Source organism: Chiloscyllium plagiosum, unplaced genomic scaffold (genome assembly GCF_037043375.1).
Source record: "Chiloscyllium plagiosum isolate Xiang-an unplaced genomic scaffold, Cpla_swu_hap1 HiC_scaffold_3, whole genome shotgun sequence".
NCBI classification, from domain to species: Eukaryota; Metazoa; Chordata; class Chondrichthyes; order Orectolobiformes; family Hemiscylliidae; genus Chiloscyllium; species Chiloscyllium plagiosum.
Genome location: NW_028270141.1, coordinates 128706641 through 128720340, shown reverse-complemented (window position 1 = coordinate 128720340; position 13700 = coordinate 128706641). Strand labels below are relative to the sequence as shown.

Genomic DNA, 13700 nt, shown 5'->3' with positions numbered 1-13700 from the left:
ATCAGATCGACCTGAAGGTGCTGAGAGTCAGTCAGTGCGTTCAAGACCGATTTAAGCAGACACCAAGATGCTGAGACTCTTCTTAACTGTGTCTGTCCTCTTCGGGTATCTGGTTGCTGCGCAGAACGACGTACAAGAAGTGGAAAATTTCTGTGAAGAATTGAACTGTCCTGAACCAGAGGCTGCCATCTTGGAGAATGTAAGTACGATTCAAAGTTTATTGCATTCTGTCATTTTTGTACCAGTATAAATTATTTAATGACTGTATCCGATCGCCCACAACCACTCTACCCCTCAACTCTGAAACATGACTGCACTGATATTCATCCTCAGGACAACAGATTGGGCACATAATCTCCAGAGTTTTCAAGACTGCGAGGTCTACTCATTGACATTTTAAAAACACTTAAAGGGCCAGCTAAGGTAGATGGGGTACTGGGCTAATGGTCGGATACTTGGTAGTGTGGATGAGCAGAGGGATCTTGGTGTCCATGTACACAAATCTTTGAAAGTTGCCACCCAGGTAAATAGTGCGGTGAAGAAGGCATATGGCGTACTGGCTTTTATTGGTAGAGGAATTGAGTTCCGGAGTACTGAGGTCATGTTGCAGTTGTATAAGACTCTGGTGCGGCCGCATCTGGAGTATTGTGTGCAGTTTTGGTCGCCATACTATAGGAAGGATGTGGAGGCACTGGAACGGGTGCAGAGGAGGTTTACCAGGATGTTGCCTGGTATGGTAGAAAGATCGTATGAGGAAAGGCTGAGGCACTTGGGGTTGTTTTCATTGGAGAAAAGAAGGTTTAGGGGTGACTTGATAGAGGTGTAAAAGATGATTAGGGGTTTAGATAGGGTAGACAGTGAGAATCTTTTTCCACGTATGGAGTCAGCTATTACAAGGGGGCATAGCTTTAAATTAAGGGGGGTCGGTATAGGACAGATGTTAGGGGTAGGTTCTTTACTCAGCGAGTCGTGAGTTCATGGAATGCCCTGCCAGTAGCAGTGGTGGACTCTCCCTCATTATGGGCATTTAAGCGGGCATTGGATAGGCATATGGAGGATAGTGGGCTAGTGTAGGTTAGATGGGCTTGGATCGGCGCAACATCGAGGGCCGAAGGGCCTGTACTGCGCTGTATTCTTCTATGTTCTATGTTCTATGTAGAAAGGGTGTTTCTGTTGGCTTGGAGTCTCGGGAATTGGAGAACTCAGTCTCAGAATAAGAGAACCAGCCATTTCGGACTGAGATGAGGAGAATCGCTTCACTAAGAGGGCAGTGAAGTTTGGAAACCTTTACCCCTGGGAGCTTGGCCATTGATTATGTTTAAGACATCAACCGATAGATTTCTAAATAATATCAAGGGAGATAGGGATAGCATTGGAAAGCAGCGATGAGCCTGTTGTGGAATCTCCAGCTTCACTCAGATGATCATCAATCTTTAGACTATTTAGTTGTCGATGATCAACTGGTGAGAATATTCAAGGCTGGGGTAGATAAATCTTTGGGCTCAAAACACATCAGGAGGTATCATAACAAGGTGAGAAACTGGAAGATCAAGTGTAGTCAAAGATCAGCCAAGATCTTACTGCCTTGTTCCTGTTTCTAATATCAGATATTCTTTTGAAATTGGTTATTTTTTGTCCAAATTTCTCAACCAGAAACGAGGACCAAATTCAACGCCATTGACATTTTCTTGATCTTGTGTACATCTGCAGAACTGAGTGTGGAAGATTTTCAATAACATTCCATACATTTTATACCAAAGACCCAAGGGAGAAAATGGCCCATTGTGCAAAAAATGACCAAGATGAAAGAGTTGCATGGAAAACAAAATGAATTAAGAAGTGTTGAGACCAAGATCCCAACAACATCTCCCAATTCCCATTAAAACTCAAAGCTTAAATGACACCTTAATGCTCCATCCAGACACCTGGGACAGTCCTCTGAACAAAGTTCTTTTTCAGAGACACTTTACAGTCATAGAGATGTACAGCACGGAAACAGACCCTTTGGTCAAACTCATCCATGTCAACCAGTTATCCTAAACTAATCTAGTACCATTTGCCAGCCTTTGGCCCATATCCCTCTAAACTTGAAGGTGGCTCAGTGGCCATCATTGCTGCCTCACAGCACCAGGGACCTGGGTTCAATTCCAGCCTCGGGCGAGTGTCTGTGTGGAGTTTGCACACTCTCCCTGTGTCTGTGTGGGTTTCCTCCGGGTGCTCTGGTTTCCTCCCACAATCCAAAGATGTGCAAATCAGGTGAATTGGCCATGCTAAATTGCCCATAGGGTTAGGTGCATTAGATAGAGTAGGGGAATGGGTCTGGGTGGGTTAGTCTTTGGAGGATCGGTGTGGACTTGTTGGGCCGAAGGGCCTATTTCCATACTATAGAGATTGTAATTCTAAACCTTCCCTATTTTCATTCCCATCCAGATGCCTTTTAAAAGCTGTAATTGTGCCGGCCTCCTCCATTCCTGTGGCACCTTCTGTGTGGAAAGGTTGCCCTTTAGGTCCCTTTACATCTTTCCCCTCTCACCCTAAACCTATGCCCTCTATTTCTGGACTCCCCTACCCCAGGGAAAAGAGTTTGTCTACTTATCCTATCCATGCCCCTCATGATTTTACAAACTTCTATAAGGTCACCCCTAAGCCTCCGATGCTCCAGGGACAACAGCCCCAGCAGAGTCAGCCTCTCCCTATTGCTCAAATCCTCCACGCCTGGCAACACCTTTGTAAATCTTTTTGGAACGCATTCAAATTTCACAACATTCTTCCGTTAGGAAGGAGACCAGAATTGCACGCAATATTCCAAATGTGGCTGAGCCAATGTCCTCTATAGCCTCAACATGACCTCCCAACTCCTATACTCAATGTTCTGACCAATAAACGAAAGCATACTAAACTCCCTTTTCACTACTGTATCTACCCGCGACTCTACTTTCAAGTAGCTATGAACCTACACTCCAAGGTCTTTTTTAAGCAACACTCGCTAGGACCGTACTATTAAGAGTATAAATCCTGCTGTGATTTGTTTAATCAAAATGTAGTGCCTCACATTTATCTAAATTAACTCCATCTGCCATGCCTCAGCCCATTGGCTCATTTGGTCAAGATCATGTTGTACTCCAAGGTAACTTTGCTGCCCACTACACCTCCAATTTTGGTGTCATCTGCAAAGTTACCAAGTATACCTACTTGTTCACATTCAAATCATTTATGTAAATGACAAAAAGTAGAGGACCCAGCACCGATCCTTGTGACACTCCACTGGTACCAGGCCTCCAGTCTGAAAGGCAACCCTCCACCACCACCCTCTGTCTTCTATCTTTGAGCCAGTTCTGTATCCAAATGGCTAGTTCTCCCTGAATTCTGTGAGATCTAACCTTGCTAACCAGTCTTCCATGAGGAACCTTGTCAAATGCCTTACTGAAGTTCATATAGATCATGGCTACCACTCTGCCCTCATCAATCTTGTTACTTGCTCAAAAATCTCAATCAAGTTCATGAGACACGATTTCCCACACATCATATGTTAATAAATGTTATTTTCTTGTTTTAGGGTTATGAAGAAGCAGAATTTAAATTTGCCCCCTGGGTTGAAACAGAAATACACGGAATGGTTATCAATAATGTGGTGGAGGCCGGCCTCAAAAGATTTTTTGAATATTCACAGTTCCACAATGATGCAGGTAATTTTCCTGTTCCTTCACTGTAACATTGGAATTGAAAACAACCCTGAAATATTTGACCTGGCTTATTTGAAACTTTCTGTATGTAGAAACACACTGACCAAAGGATTCCAGCTTGCTGATCTTAGTGGTCATTCCAGGATTCTGTCCATTGTGCCCTCCATTACTAACCTATTGGAATCTGTGGAAGCTGTCCATATATGGGTACAGTGGGATACCAAGCACACTTTCTCATTCCAATCATGATCTCTGATTTGTCTTTGGACATGGCAACCTTATCCAGCCCAGAGCTAGGTGGGGTAAAGTAAGGTTTTCTAATCTCGGGGACAAAAGTCAAGGCAATAGGGCAGAGGGGTGACCTGGAAAAAGGTAAGCCAAGTGACATAGGAAGAGACAGAGAGTTTCATGGGAATAGTGTATCGGTGAGTAAGGTCAATGTAAAGATTATCAGTAAATAAATTGAAGACTCTTTCGTTGAATGTACAAAGCATTTGTAATACTTCAGGTAAACTGGTTACATAAATAGATAAAAGGAAAATAGATCCAGTACCCAGAGATATTCTTACAAAGACACCAATGTTTGGAAATAAATATTCCAGGATAGAAACATTTCAAGAAGACCAATAGAATAGAAAAGGTTCTGAAAAATGGAACTGTGAGGTCTAATTTTCCAAATCTCTCCAGATGCTAAAATACAGTAAAAGAGTCATAGCCATATAGCACAGAAACATTCCCTTTAGTCCAACTCATCCATGCTGATCGTGTTTCCCAAAGTAAATTAGTTCCAGTTGCCCGTGTTTGGCCCATATTCCTTGAAACCTTTCCTATTTATCAACTTGCCCAAATGTCTTTTAAATGTTGTAACTGTACCTGCATCTACCACTGCCTCTGGCAGTTTATTCCACATAAGAAACATCATTGACCCTCAGGTCCCTTTTAAATGTTTCTCCTCTCACATTAAAACTAATGCCCTCTATTTTTGAACTCACACACCCCAGAGTTATTTGTTATTTATCTTATCTATGCCCCTCATGATCTTGTAAGACTCTATAAAGTTACCAAGCAACCCCCGCCACACCAGTGAAAAAAGTCCCAGCCTATCCTGCCTCTCCTGATAACTCAAAGCCTCCAGAACCAGCAACATCCTGGCAAACCTTCTCAACCTCTCCAATTTAATAATATCTCTCCTTTAGCAGTGCAACAAAGACTGGATACATGACTCCAAAATTGACTTCACCAGTATCCTGTACAGTCAAAACATGACGTCCCAATTCCTTTCCTCAGTGATCTAGGTAATGAAAGCAAGAGGTTTTTGAGGGTAAAAGGGAATCAGTACCAATAGAATGCTTAAAGTTCTAAAATGTTTTGATAAGGTTGTTCATAAAAAACTAATTTGACAGTAAATATTGGAGGTAAAATATCGGCAAGAAAGAGTATTGGTTAATGAAGGAAAAAAGGAAGTAGAAATAAAAGTAGCATTTTCATGATGGCAAGCATAATTAATGGATACTCTGGATATAAGTGCTGAGGCCCCAGATGTTAGAAGAAGGTGATCCCATTACAAGATCCAAGTTGCTGATGACACTGAGAGGGTGAATTCTGAGAAACTGTCTGTCTTGGCTGGAGAATCTGGAGATGCAGGCCTAGATTTTCATCTGAAAATGGAAAGTGAGAGTTGTCTTCCCTGTGCTTGGAGGAAATGACAAGGAAGACAGTCAGAAGTCAGCTGTGGGCTGCTGCCAGGCCATGAACCTGGGAAAAAGTTTGGAGGCAGCCTTTTCATCCCAGTTCCAATAAAAACAGAAAAACCCGACAGTCTTTGTCCCAAACCCATTCTGTCATCCCCACCCCAACCTTCCATCCAGGCCACAAACAAACCCTACAGTTTCTTGTATGCCCAGGTCAATGTATGCCCCTCAAACTCCATAGACCCTCAAGTCCCCAATGCTAGGGAGCACCACTGCCTATTTACCCACGGTACACTGTACAGAAGCAATGACCCACATATTGACAGCAGGATTTATGAAAATTTTTTTAGAAGTTCATTCTTTCATAACTTTCCACTCCGTTAAAATAAACCTCTTTTTACGGCGGGATATAAATGTTGGCAATCATCAAAACTCATTGCAGCTTTAACTGCAGAAACCACAAACACTGAAACTCTTAACCTCGATTAAATAAATATTGTGAAGGTGACAAAAGTAGTCACAGTCACAACTGTCAATCAGGTGGAGAAGTCAATGTTTCAGGTGTAACCCTTCTTCAGTCCTGATGCTGTCTGGCTTGCTGTGCTCTTTCAGCCTCCTGCTTGTTCATCTTGGATTCCTGCATTTGCTGTTTTTTTTGTCTCTAACCAGAGCTGTCAATCAAGCAGGGCTACAGGTATTTCAAGAGAATGATAGATGTGTAGGGTGTTAACCAGTCCATCATCCCTCCCCCATTTGTAACTTTTAAATCACGACAGGCAATGCCCCTAATTATCACCTTGTCAAACACTGCAACTGTGTTCCCTTTTGTCTGCAGAAACAATTGTTCCTCTCGAGGCCCCTTGGGGAATCATTGGATACATAAAAGATGGCAAAATACAAGATAACTTCAAAGTATTTGTTACATTAACTCCTCAAATCACAAGTACACCTCAGCCAAAAGATCCATTAGTTCAAATCGGAGCAAAAATTCATGATTGGTTCTATATCAGGTGAGTATGATGTGTAACAAAATGACTTAAAATGCTTTTTTTGTGTCTCCTGAAGCAAAGGGTTGATATTGTGACAGTGTCTCTACTGGTAGTCCATGTTCAGTGAACATTTTAAGTAATTCTTCTACAACCCTTCTTGTTGTGATATTGTGTAATGGGACTGCCTCAGGAAATCTAGTCGATATATCCATTATTGTTAATAAGTACTTATTCCCACTTTTTGTTTGAGGTAGGGGACTTACATAATCAATCAAGACTCTTGTGAAAGATTCCTCATATGCTGGAATACGAATTAAAGGTACAGGTTTTATTACTGCCTGCGGTTTCCTATTAGCTGACATGTATGACATGCCTGGCAAAATTCAACTCCATCTTTGTGTAGTCCAGGCCAGTAAAAATCTCTGTATTTTAGCCTGTGATTTGCTCATTCCGATATGACCTCCAAGTGCTAGCTCATGTGCCACTCCAACATCTCCTATATTGTACTGGCAAAGCAATCTGATGAACATCTGCCCATTTCTCATCTGCTTGAATGTGTGATTGTCTCCATTTCCTCATTAAGGCATCATTTTTCAGGTAATATTGCACAGGGATACATTCACTCTCCTTCCATGTATATGCCTTTTGATACAACTGCTTTAAATTCTCACCTTTCTGCTGTAACTCAATAAGCTTCGCAGATCGAAAGATACTTGCATTTTTAACAATTGGCTCCTGCTCTGTCCCACTTATCTGATCAAAAACAGTCTTGGAGAATGCCTCCTTATCTGTGCCTTTTGATCTCTCCTGCTTCAGCTTGTGACTCTGTGATCTCATTAAGACACAATCTGGGAAGATTCCTGGATAAACATCCTGCATTGCTTCAGTTGCCTGCGCCTCCACTGGCTTTTCAACTAGAGTGGAGCTGATATCGATGTATCAGCTCTATCATTTGCAATGATAAGTTGTATTCCTGGAGCTGAGAGTTTGACCTGTACTCCTACCACAAATTCTCCACTCTTCTCCAGAGACTCAAGCCTCACTTTACATAGCTGAACACGTTTTGTCTCACCATCATTAGGCATCTGGATGGGTATATAAATAGGAAGGGTTCAGAGGGATATGGGCCAACTCCTGACAAATGGGATCAGATTAAGTTAGGATATCTGGTTGGCATGGACAAGTTGGACCAAAGGCTGTTTTCATGCTGTCCATCTCTTTGACTATTTGTAGTTTTCTTGATTTATATCATCTGTTTGCAAAAGCTAAACTTTTGCCATCAGTTTTTTTTGCCTGGATTATTTGAGAAGTTTAATTTTCTCACTGTGTTGATCTCTATGAGTATTGTACCAAAGTCTTTTACATTAAGTGCGTCACTTCTTTTACCCACGTGACTCAAAATCAGGTCAGACTGTGATTAATGGGCTGCTCACATCAGGTGCAGATGCTGATTAACACAAACCTTTTACTGAGTCGACACACGTCACAAAACCTTTACTTCCTACTTCGGAGAACATGGCAATACCTCCCCATTCAACTGAGTCCGTTCATCTGAAGGTGGGCTTCTCTTCTTTCTGTCATTCTCACAAATATCTCACTTGGTGTTTGGAAGAATACTTTCACTCTCTTTGATCAGAGCCCCACCCAAACTACATCATTTCCCTGTGATATCTGATGTTCTATTCTATTACAGTTATTTCAAGTGGGAGCTGAATAGCCTGCTGTTGTTCTTCTTTTCAATGGCCTTATGCTCCAAAGTAAACTGACATTTACTTCACTCTGTTGCAGGGCTTTTGATGAAAAAGATGGCAGCAATCTTAGCAGCCAAGCATACGGAGATCGTGTGCTTCAATTGAAGAAGGACTTGGAAGCTGACAGCAAATCCTTTGATAGCAGTTTCTTTTACCTCGGTTGGTTTAACAAACTTGGGCTAATGGAAGTTGCCTTTCAAAAGAAAAGTTAAAACGTTTCTAAACATTTCAGACATCAAACAGTGAGCTGTGCTTAATACTATTCTATGTTTCTAAGCTCTTTTGATCTCCCATCTGGTACACATTGGATTTCACTCTGTGCATGGGCCAGTATTTGCAGTATCGAACAGTTCCCCCAATCTCCTCTCCTCAGAGCCCTATGGTCCTCTTCATAAACACTGCCCTTCACCAGCAGTGAGAAAGTTTTGTCTCCAACTCACAGTGCCTCATTTTGGCATGAGCTTACTTCAGCTCTGTTCACTAAAACAGTCAGGTTTTTTTTGCCTTTTCTGATTCTGTTGGACATTCAGTTTTCAAATGTTTTTGGTCAATTACTTTCTGAAGCTCCTCTTGCATGTATTCAACTCAAAATGTCATCACATAATCCTGGGTAGGTAGTTCTTTAGTTCTTCGCTCTCACTAGGAACTGCAGTCCTGTCATTTCCCAGTTAAAATAAATTGCAGAGAGCACAAAGGGAAGGAAGTGATGGTAAATATTTATAAAACAATGGCTTGGCTTCAAATGGAGGACTGGATTCATTTCCGATACCTGGATCTTAGGGAGAGGGGAAAGACTTTAGTGACTCCTCTGGTGATTTGATCTTAAAGTCTCACACACACATCGGATTAATCCCAATTGTTCACAGGTAGTAGACTCTGCGCTAACAGGGATTCAGCTATCTACTAATTTCCCTTTTCTATAAAGTTGCTTTAAAGAAATTGGGTACAAACTGAGGTCAAGAAGTTTCTGGTGATATGATAAGTTCCAAAATTTTCTCTCTTCACACAGCAATGGATTATATTTGCTTACTCCAGTCATGCTCATCAGAATGTTTAAAGTTGATAACAGAACAGTGTATTGTTGCAGAGCACAAAGTACTGAAGTAATTACGTGTGAAATCATGACACTTTTCAGATGTGAGATTGGATTTGGGTTCTCTACCTCTCTATTAGTTTCAGATTGAAATATTTACTTACAAGGGAATGCTTAAATTGTGACGATGCAGAGGATTTTTTAGCACAGCTTCTAATTTCAATTTATGTGTGCCTTCTGTACAGTGAAATTACAATTGGACAAATATGACTGGATCAACCATAGATGGTGCCCAGTATGAGGGCAACATATTCACTGGAGGCATCTGCCAATGGGGCACTGAATCTGTTTGAGACTCCAATATGAAGCACTTTAAAATTGGTCCAAATCATTATCCAGAGACTGGAGATGAAATACAATTCTGACTTCCTCAAAAGTATCTTCGCATATTGAGCACAGACAAACTGAATCTGTGATTCTGAAAAGGTTTTATTCCTGTTTGAAATGACACATTCACGGGTTTCTTTTATGGAGTAAATAAGCCTTTCTTTTCTCGCCTTTGCTTATCTGATGTTTTTCTAACTGCTGGGAATGTATAATCACTGTGAAATAAAGGGTGATGCATGACAACACTTTGTTTGTGGGTGTGGACGTTGACTATAAGGCTGGCCACAGTGTTAATTTGGGGAAGGCCCATGCATACATACTCACAAGGTAGGAGTAGTGCAGGCCAATCAGATCCTTGAGTCGGATCCATCAGTTAATCAAATCATGCAGCGGATGGATCGTCACCATCTGGTGGAAGATCCATTTACTGTCTTTGCTGTATAACAAAACAGTGAAGCAATAAGGAAAATAAAACAATACCAACTTTGCCACACCATAGATGCCCAATCCCTCAATACCTGCAGTCCCCACCAGGATGGTCTGACAGCTCTTGGCTTTGTCCTAGACTAGAGGCCTGCACACTCCCTATCCACCACCACACTCCTCTGCCTGGCTAAATCTGTTCTCTCTCTGAACACTTTCTCCTTTAATTCACCTCACTTCGGCCAAGTCAAAGGAGTGGCGATGGACACCTGCATGAGCCCCAGTTCTGCCTGTCTCTTTATGGAGTATGTGGAACAATCCTTGTTCCAGTCCTACACAGGTACCCTCCCACAATTCTTTACTTCGACAACTGTTTGGGCGCTGCCTTTTGCTCCCATCCGGACCTTGAAGAAAATTGTGCATTTTGTCTCCAACTTCCACCCTTCTATAACTTTCACACTGTCCATTTCCAACACTTCCATTCCTTACCTTGACCTCTCCATCCCCATTTTGGTGAATAAACTGTCCACTGCCATCCACTGCAAAGCCACTGACTCCCATAGCTACCTTCACTGTAATTTGTCACGCCCCACATCCTGCAAGAACTCCCATCATCACTCTCCCAGTTCCTTCACCGATATCGTATCTGTTCGGATGATGCCACCTTCCAAAGCAGCGCTGCTGACATGGCTTCCTTCTTCCATAACTATGGTTTCCTGCCACTGTGGTTGACAGGGCCCTCAGCCACATCTGACCATGACCTGTGGTTCTGCCCTTGCCCCTCCCATCGCTCACAACAGCGTGATCTCGTCTCCCTTGCCCTCACTTTTCATCTCACCAGCCACACTGCATTCAAAGGGCCATTCTCCAACATTTCAGACAATACCAGCAGAAAGGCACCACCAAACACATCTTCCCCTCACTCCCACTGTCTGCATTTCACAGGGATCATTCCCTCCAGGACATCCTAGCCCATTCCTCGATCACCAACACCCCTCTCCTTTCCAGGGCACCTTCCCAGGTAACTGCAGAAGGTGCAATACCTGCCCCTTCCCCTCCTCCCTGCTCACCATCCAAGGGCCCAAATACTCTTTCCAGCTGAAGCGGCATTTCAGTACTCCAGAAAAGGCCTCACCAAGTCTCATACAACTTCAAAATGACTTCCCAATTCCGAGACTCAAAGGTCTGAGCAATGAAGGCAAGTGTGCCAAACACCTTCTTAACCATCCTATCCATAAATCATGCAAAGTTCAAAGAATATGCACCTGAACCCTTAGGTCTCTGTTCTACAAAATTACCCTTGGCCCTACTTTTAATTGTTTCAGTCCTGCCCTTGTTTGTTTTACTAAAAGTGTAATACATCGCATTAAACCAAACTAAACTGCAACTGCTACTCTTCAGCCCATTGACCCAATTGATCAAGATCTGTGACAATAATACATCAAAGTCGAGCAGTGTGGTGCTGGAAAAGCACAGCAGATCAGGCAGCATCCAAGGAGCAGGAGAATTGACGTTTCAGACATAAGCTCTTCATCAGGAATGAGGGAGGTGAGGTCATGGTTGAGGGGGCAGTAGGAGGACGTGTCCATGAGTTGGCACTTGGCTTCAGCGATGTGCCAAACTACCACTGCACCCCCACCTTGTCTGCTGGTTTGATGGTGAGGTTGGGATTGGAGCGGAGGAAGTGGAGGGCTGCGTGTTGCGAGTGTGAGAGGTTGGAATGGGTGAGAGGGGGTGGACAGTTTGCAGCAGTCAATGTCCTGGCAGCAGTTGGAAATGCAGAGTTCAAGGGCGGGTAACAGACAGCATGGGGTGTCCAGGTGGATGGGGTGTGTTGCAGGCGGGAGAAGGGGTTCTCGGAGGGTGGGCACGAGTCTTGGTGGAAAAACTGAGCCCGGAGGCGAAGGAAGAAATCTTTGATGCCACATCGCGTGTCAAACCCATTGATCCAGGAGTGTGGGGGAATGAAGGTGAGGCCTTTGCTGAGACCTGAATGTTCATCCTCAGGGAGGGGGGAATCGGGGGAATGGTAAATACATGGCAGGGCTGGGAGCTACGACCTGGTGTGGGGCTGGAGCTGGGAGTGGGGGCGGAGACATTAACTGGAGTGGGTGTGGTTATGGGATCGTGGGTGACATCACCAACAGAAGTGACCCTCATCCTTGGGGTCAGGGGAAGTGATGCCCTTGGTGTCATCCATGGGGGCAGAAATGATGTAATGTATGACATAGGCAATATCATTGTTGGTGTTCTGGTGAGTGACATCGGTGGGGGCAGAAGTGGCTGCTGTGGAGGCAACTACGAGGCAGAAGTGACGTGCCAGGTAGGCCGTGCATTGGTTTTGGAGGCAGTGGATCTTGCAACGGTCGAATAAAGCTCCTCCCGGGGTGGCTCGAACTCACAGCCCCAGCATTGCTTGCGCCTCTATACTAACATATAAGTTCCCCGCACTCACCGATTGTGCCAGCAGAACCTTCATCAAACTCATTGCTAATGAAGCACTTAGGCCTGAAACCTCGACTCTCCTGCTCCTCGGATGCTGCCTGACCCACTGTGCTTTTCCAGCGCCCACACTCTCCGACTCTGATCTCCAGTATCTGCAGTCCTCACTTTCTCCAATTATAAATCAAACCAAGCTCACCAAGTCAGCTAAAAACCTAAAAACTGAGGATGCTGGAAATCAAGAACAAAACCAAACATTGCTGGAAAACCTCTGGCACCATCTGTTAGGAGAAAGTAGAGTTAACATTTTGGGACCAGCGACCATTCTTCAGAACTGACGGCAGCCTGGAAAAGGTTGGTACTCATGTTAAAGAAAGGATGGCAATTCCATTGGAGAGTAGTGTGGGGATGTGGGAAGGTGTTGGGAGTGGAGGAGGAGTAGACCAAAGTGTCTCAAAGTGAACAGTGCCAGTGGAACGCTGACAAGGGAAGGGAGGGGAGGGGAGGGGAGGGGAGGGGAGGGGGGGCCACATGTACGGCGGTGGCATCCCGCTGAGGGAGAGAAAATGGCGGCTAATGATTCTATGGATATGGATCCTGGTTAGATTGTGGTGAGGACAAGAGGGACCCTATCACTGTTGTGGGAGGGAAGAGAGAGTGTGAGGGCCAAAATGTGGCAGGTTGGTCGGACACGGCTGAGGGTTCTGTCAACCGTGATGGTGGAGAATCTTCGGTTGAGGAAGATGGTGGAGGTTTCTGAGCACTCATTTGTCAAAACTGACATCATCAGAACAGATACGACAGAGATGGAGGAACTGGGAGAATGGAATTGAGTCTTTACAGGAAGCAAGGTGTGAGGATGGTTAGTCATGGTAACTGTGGGAATTGGTGGGTTTGGGGTGGATATTGGTGGCCAGAATTGGAAACAGAGATATCGAGGAGGGGAAGGGGGGAGTCAGGAATGGACCAGGGAAGGTGAGAGCAGGGTAAAAGTTGAAATTGCAACAAATAAACTTTTCCAATTCAAACTGAGAGAGGGAAGCAGCGCTGATGATGTCATCAATGAACACGAGAAAGATTTGTGTGTGGGTGTCAGAGCAGGACTGGAACAAAGAATTTCCCATGTACACCACAAAGAGACAGACCTAACTATGGCCAATGTGGGTGCTCATCCACCCCCTGTTTGACCTGAATAAAGTGAGAGGAGTTAAAGGGATGAGTTGTTCAGGGTGAGAACAGGCTTGGCCAGGCAGAGGAGGTTAGTGGTGGATGGGGATGATTCAGGCCATTTTCTCAGGAGG

General features: G+C 44.0%; 1 protein-coding gene across 1 annotated transcript; it reads left to right on the top strand.

Moving 5' to 3' along the window:
- Window positions 1-26: 26 nt before the first annotated feature.
- LOC148151342 (uncharacterized) lies at window positions 27-9666 on the top strand. The gene is made up of 4 exons (XM_087976394.1): window positions 27-199; window positions 3557-3686; window positions 6210-6384; window positions 8152-9666. The coding sequence occupies exons 1-4, from the start codon at window positions 68-70 to the stop codon at window positions 8324-8326; spliced, it is 612 nt and encodes a 203-aa protein (XP_087832520.1). The 5' UTR covers window positions 27-67; the 3' UTR covers window positions 8327-9666.
- The last annotated feature ends 4034 nt before the right edge of the window (window positions 9667-13700 follow it).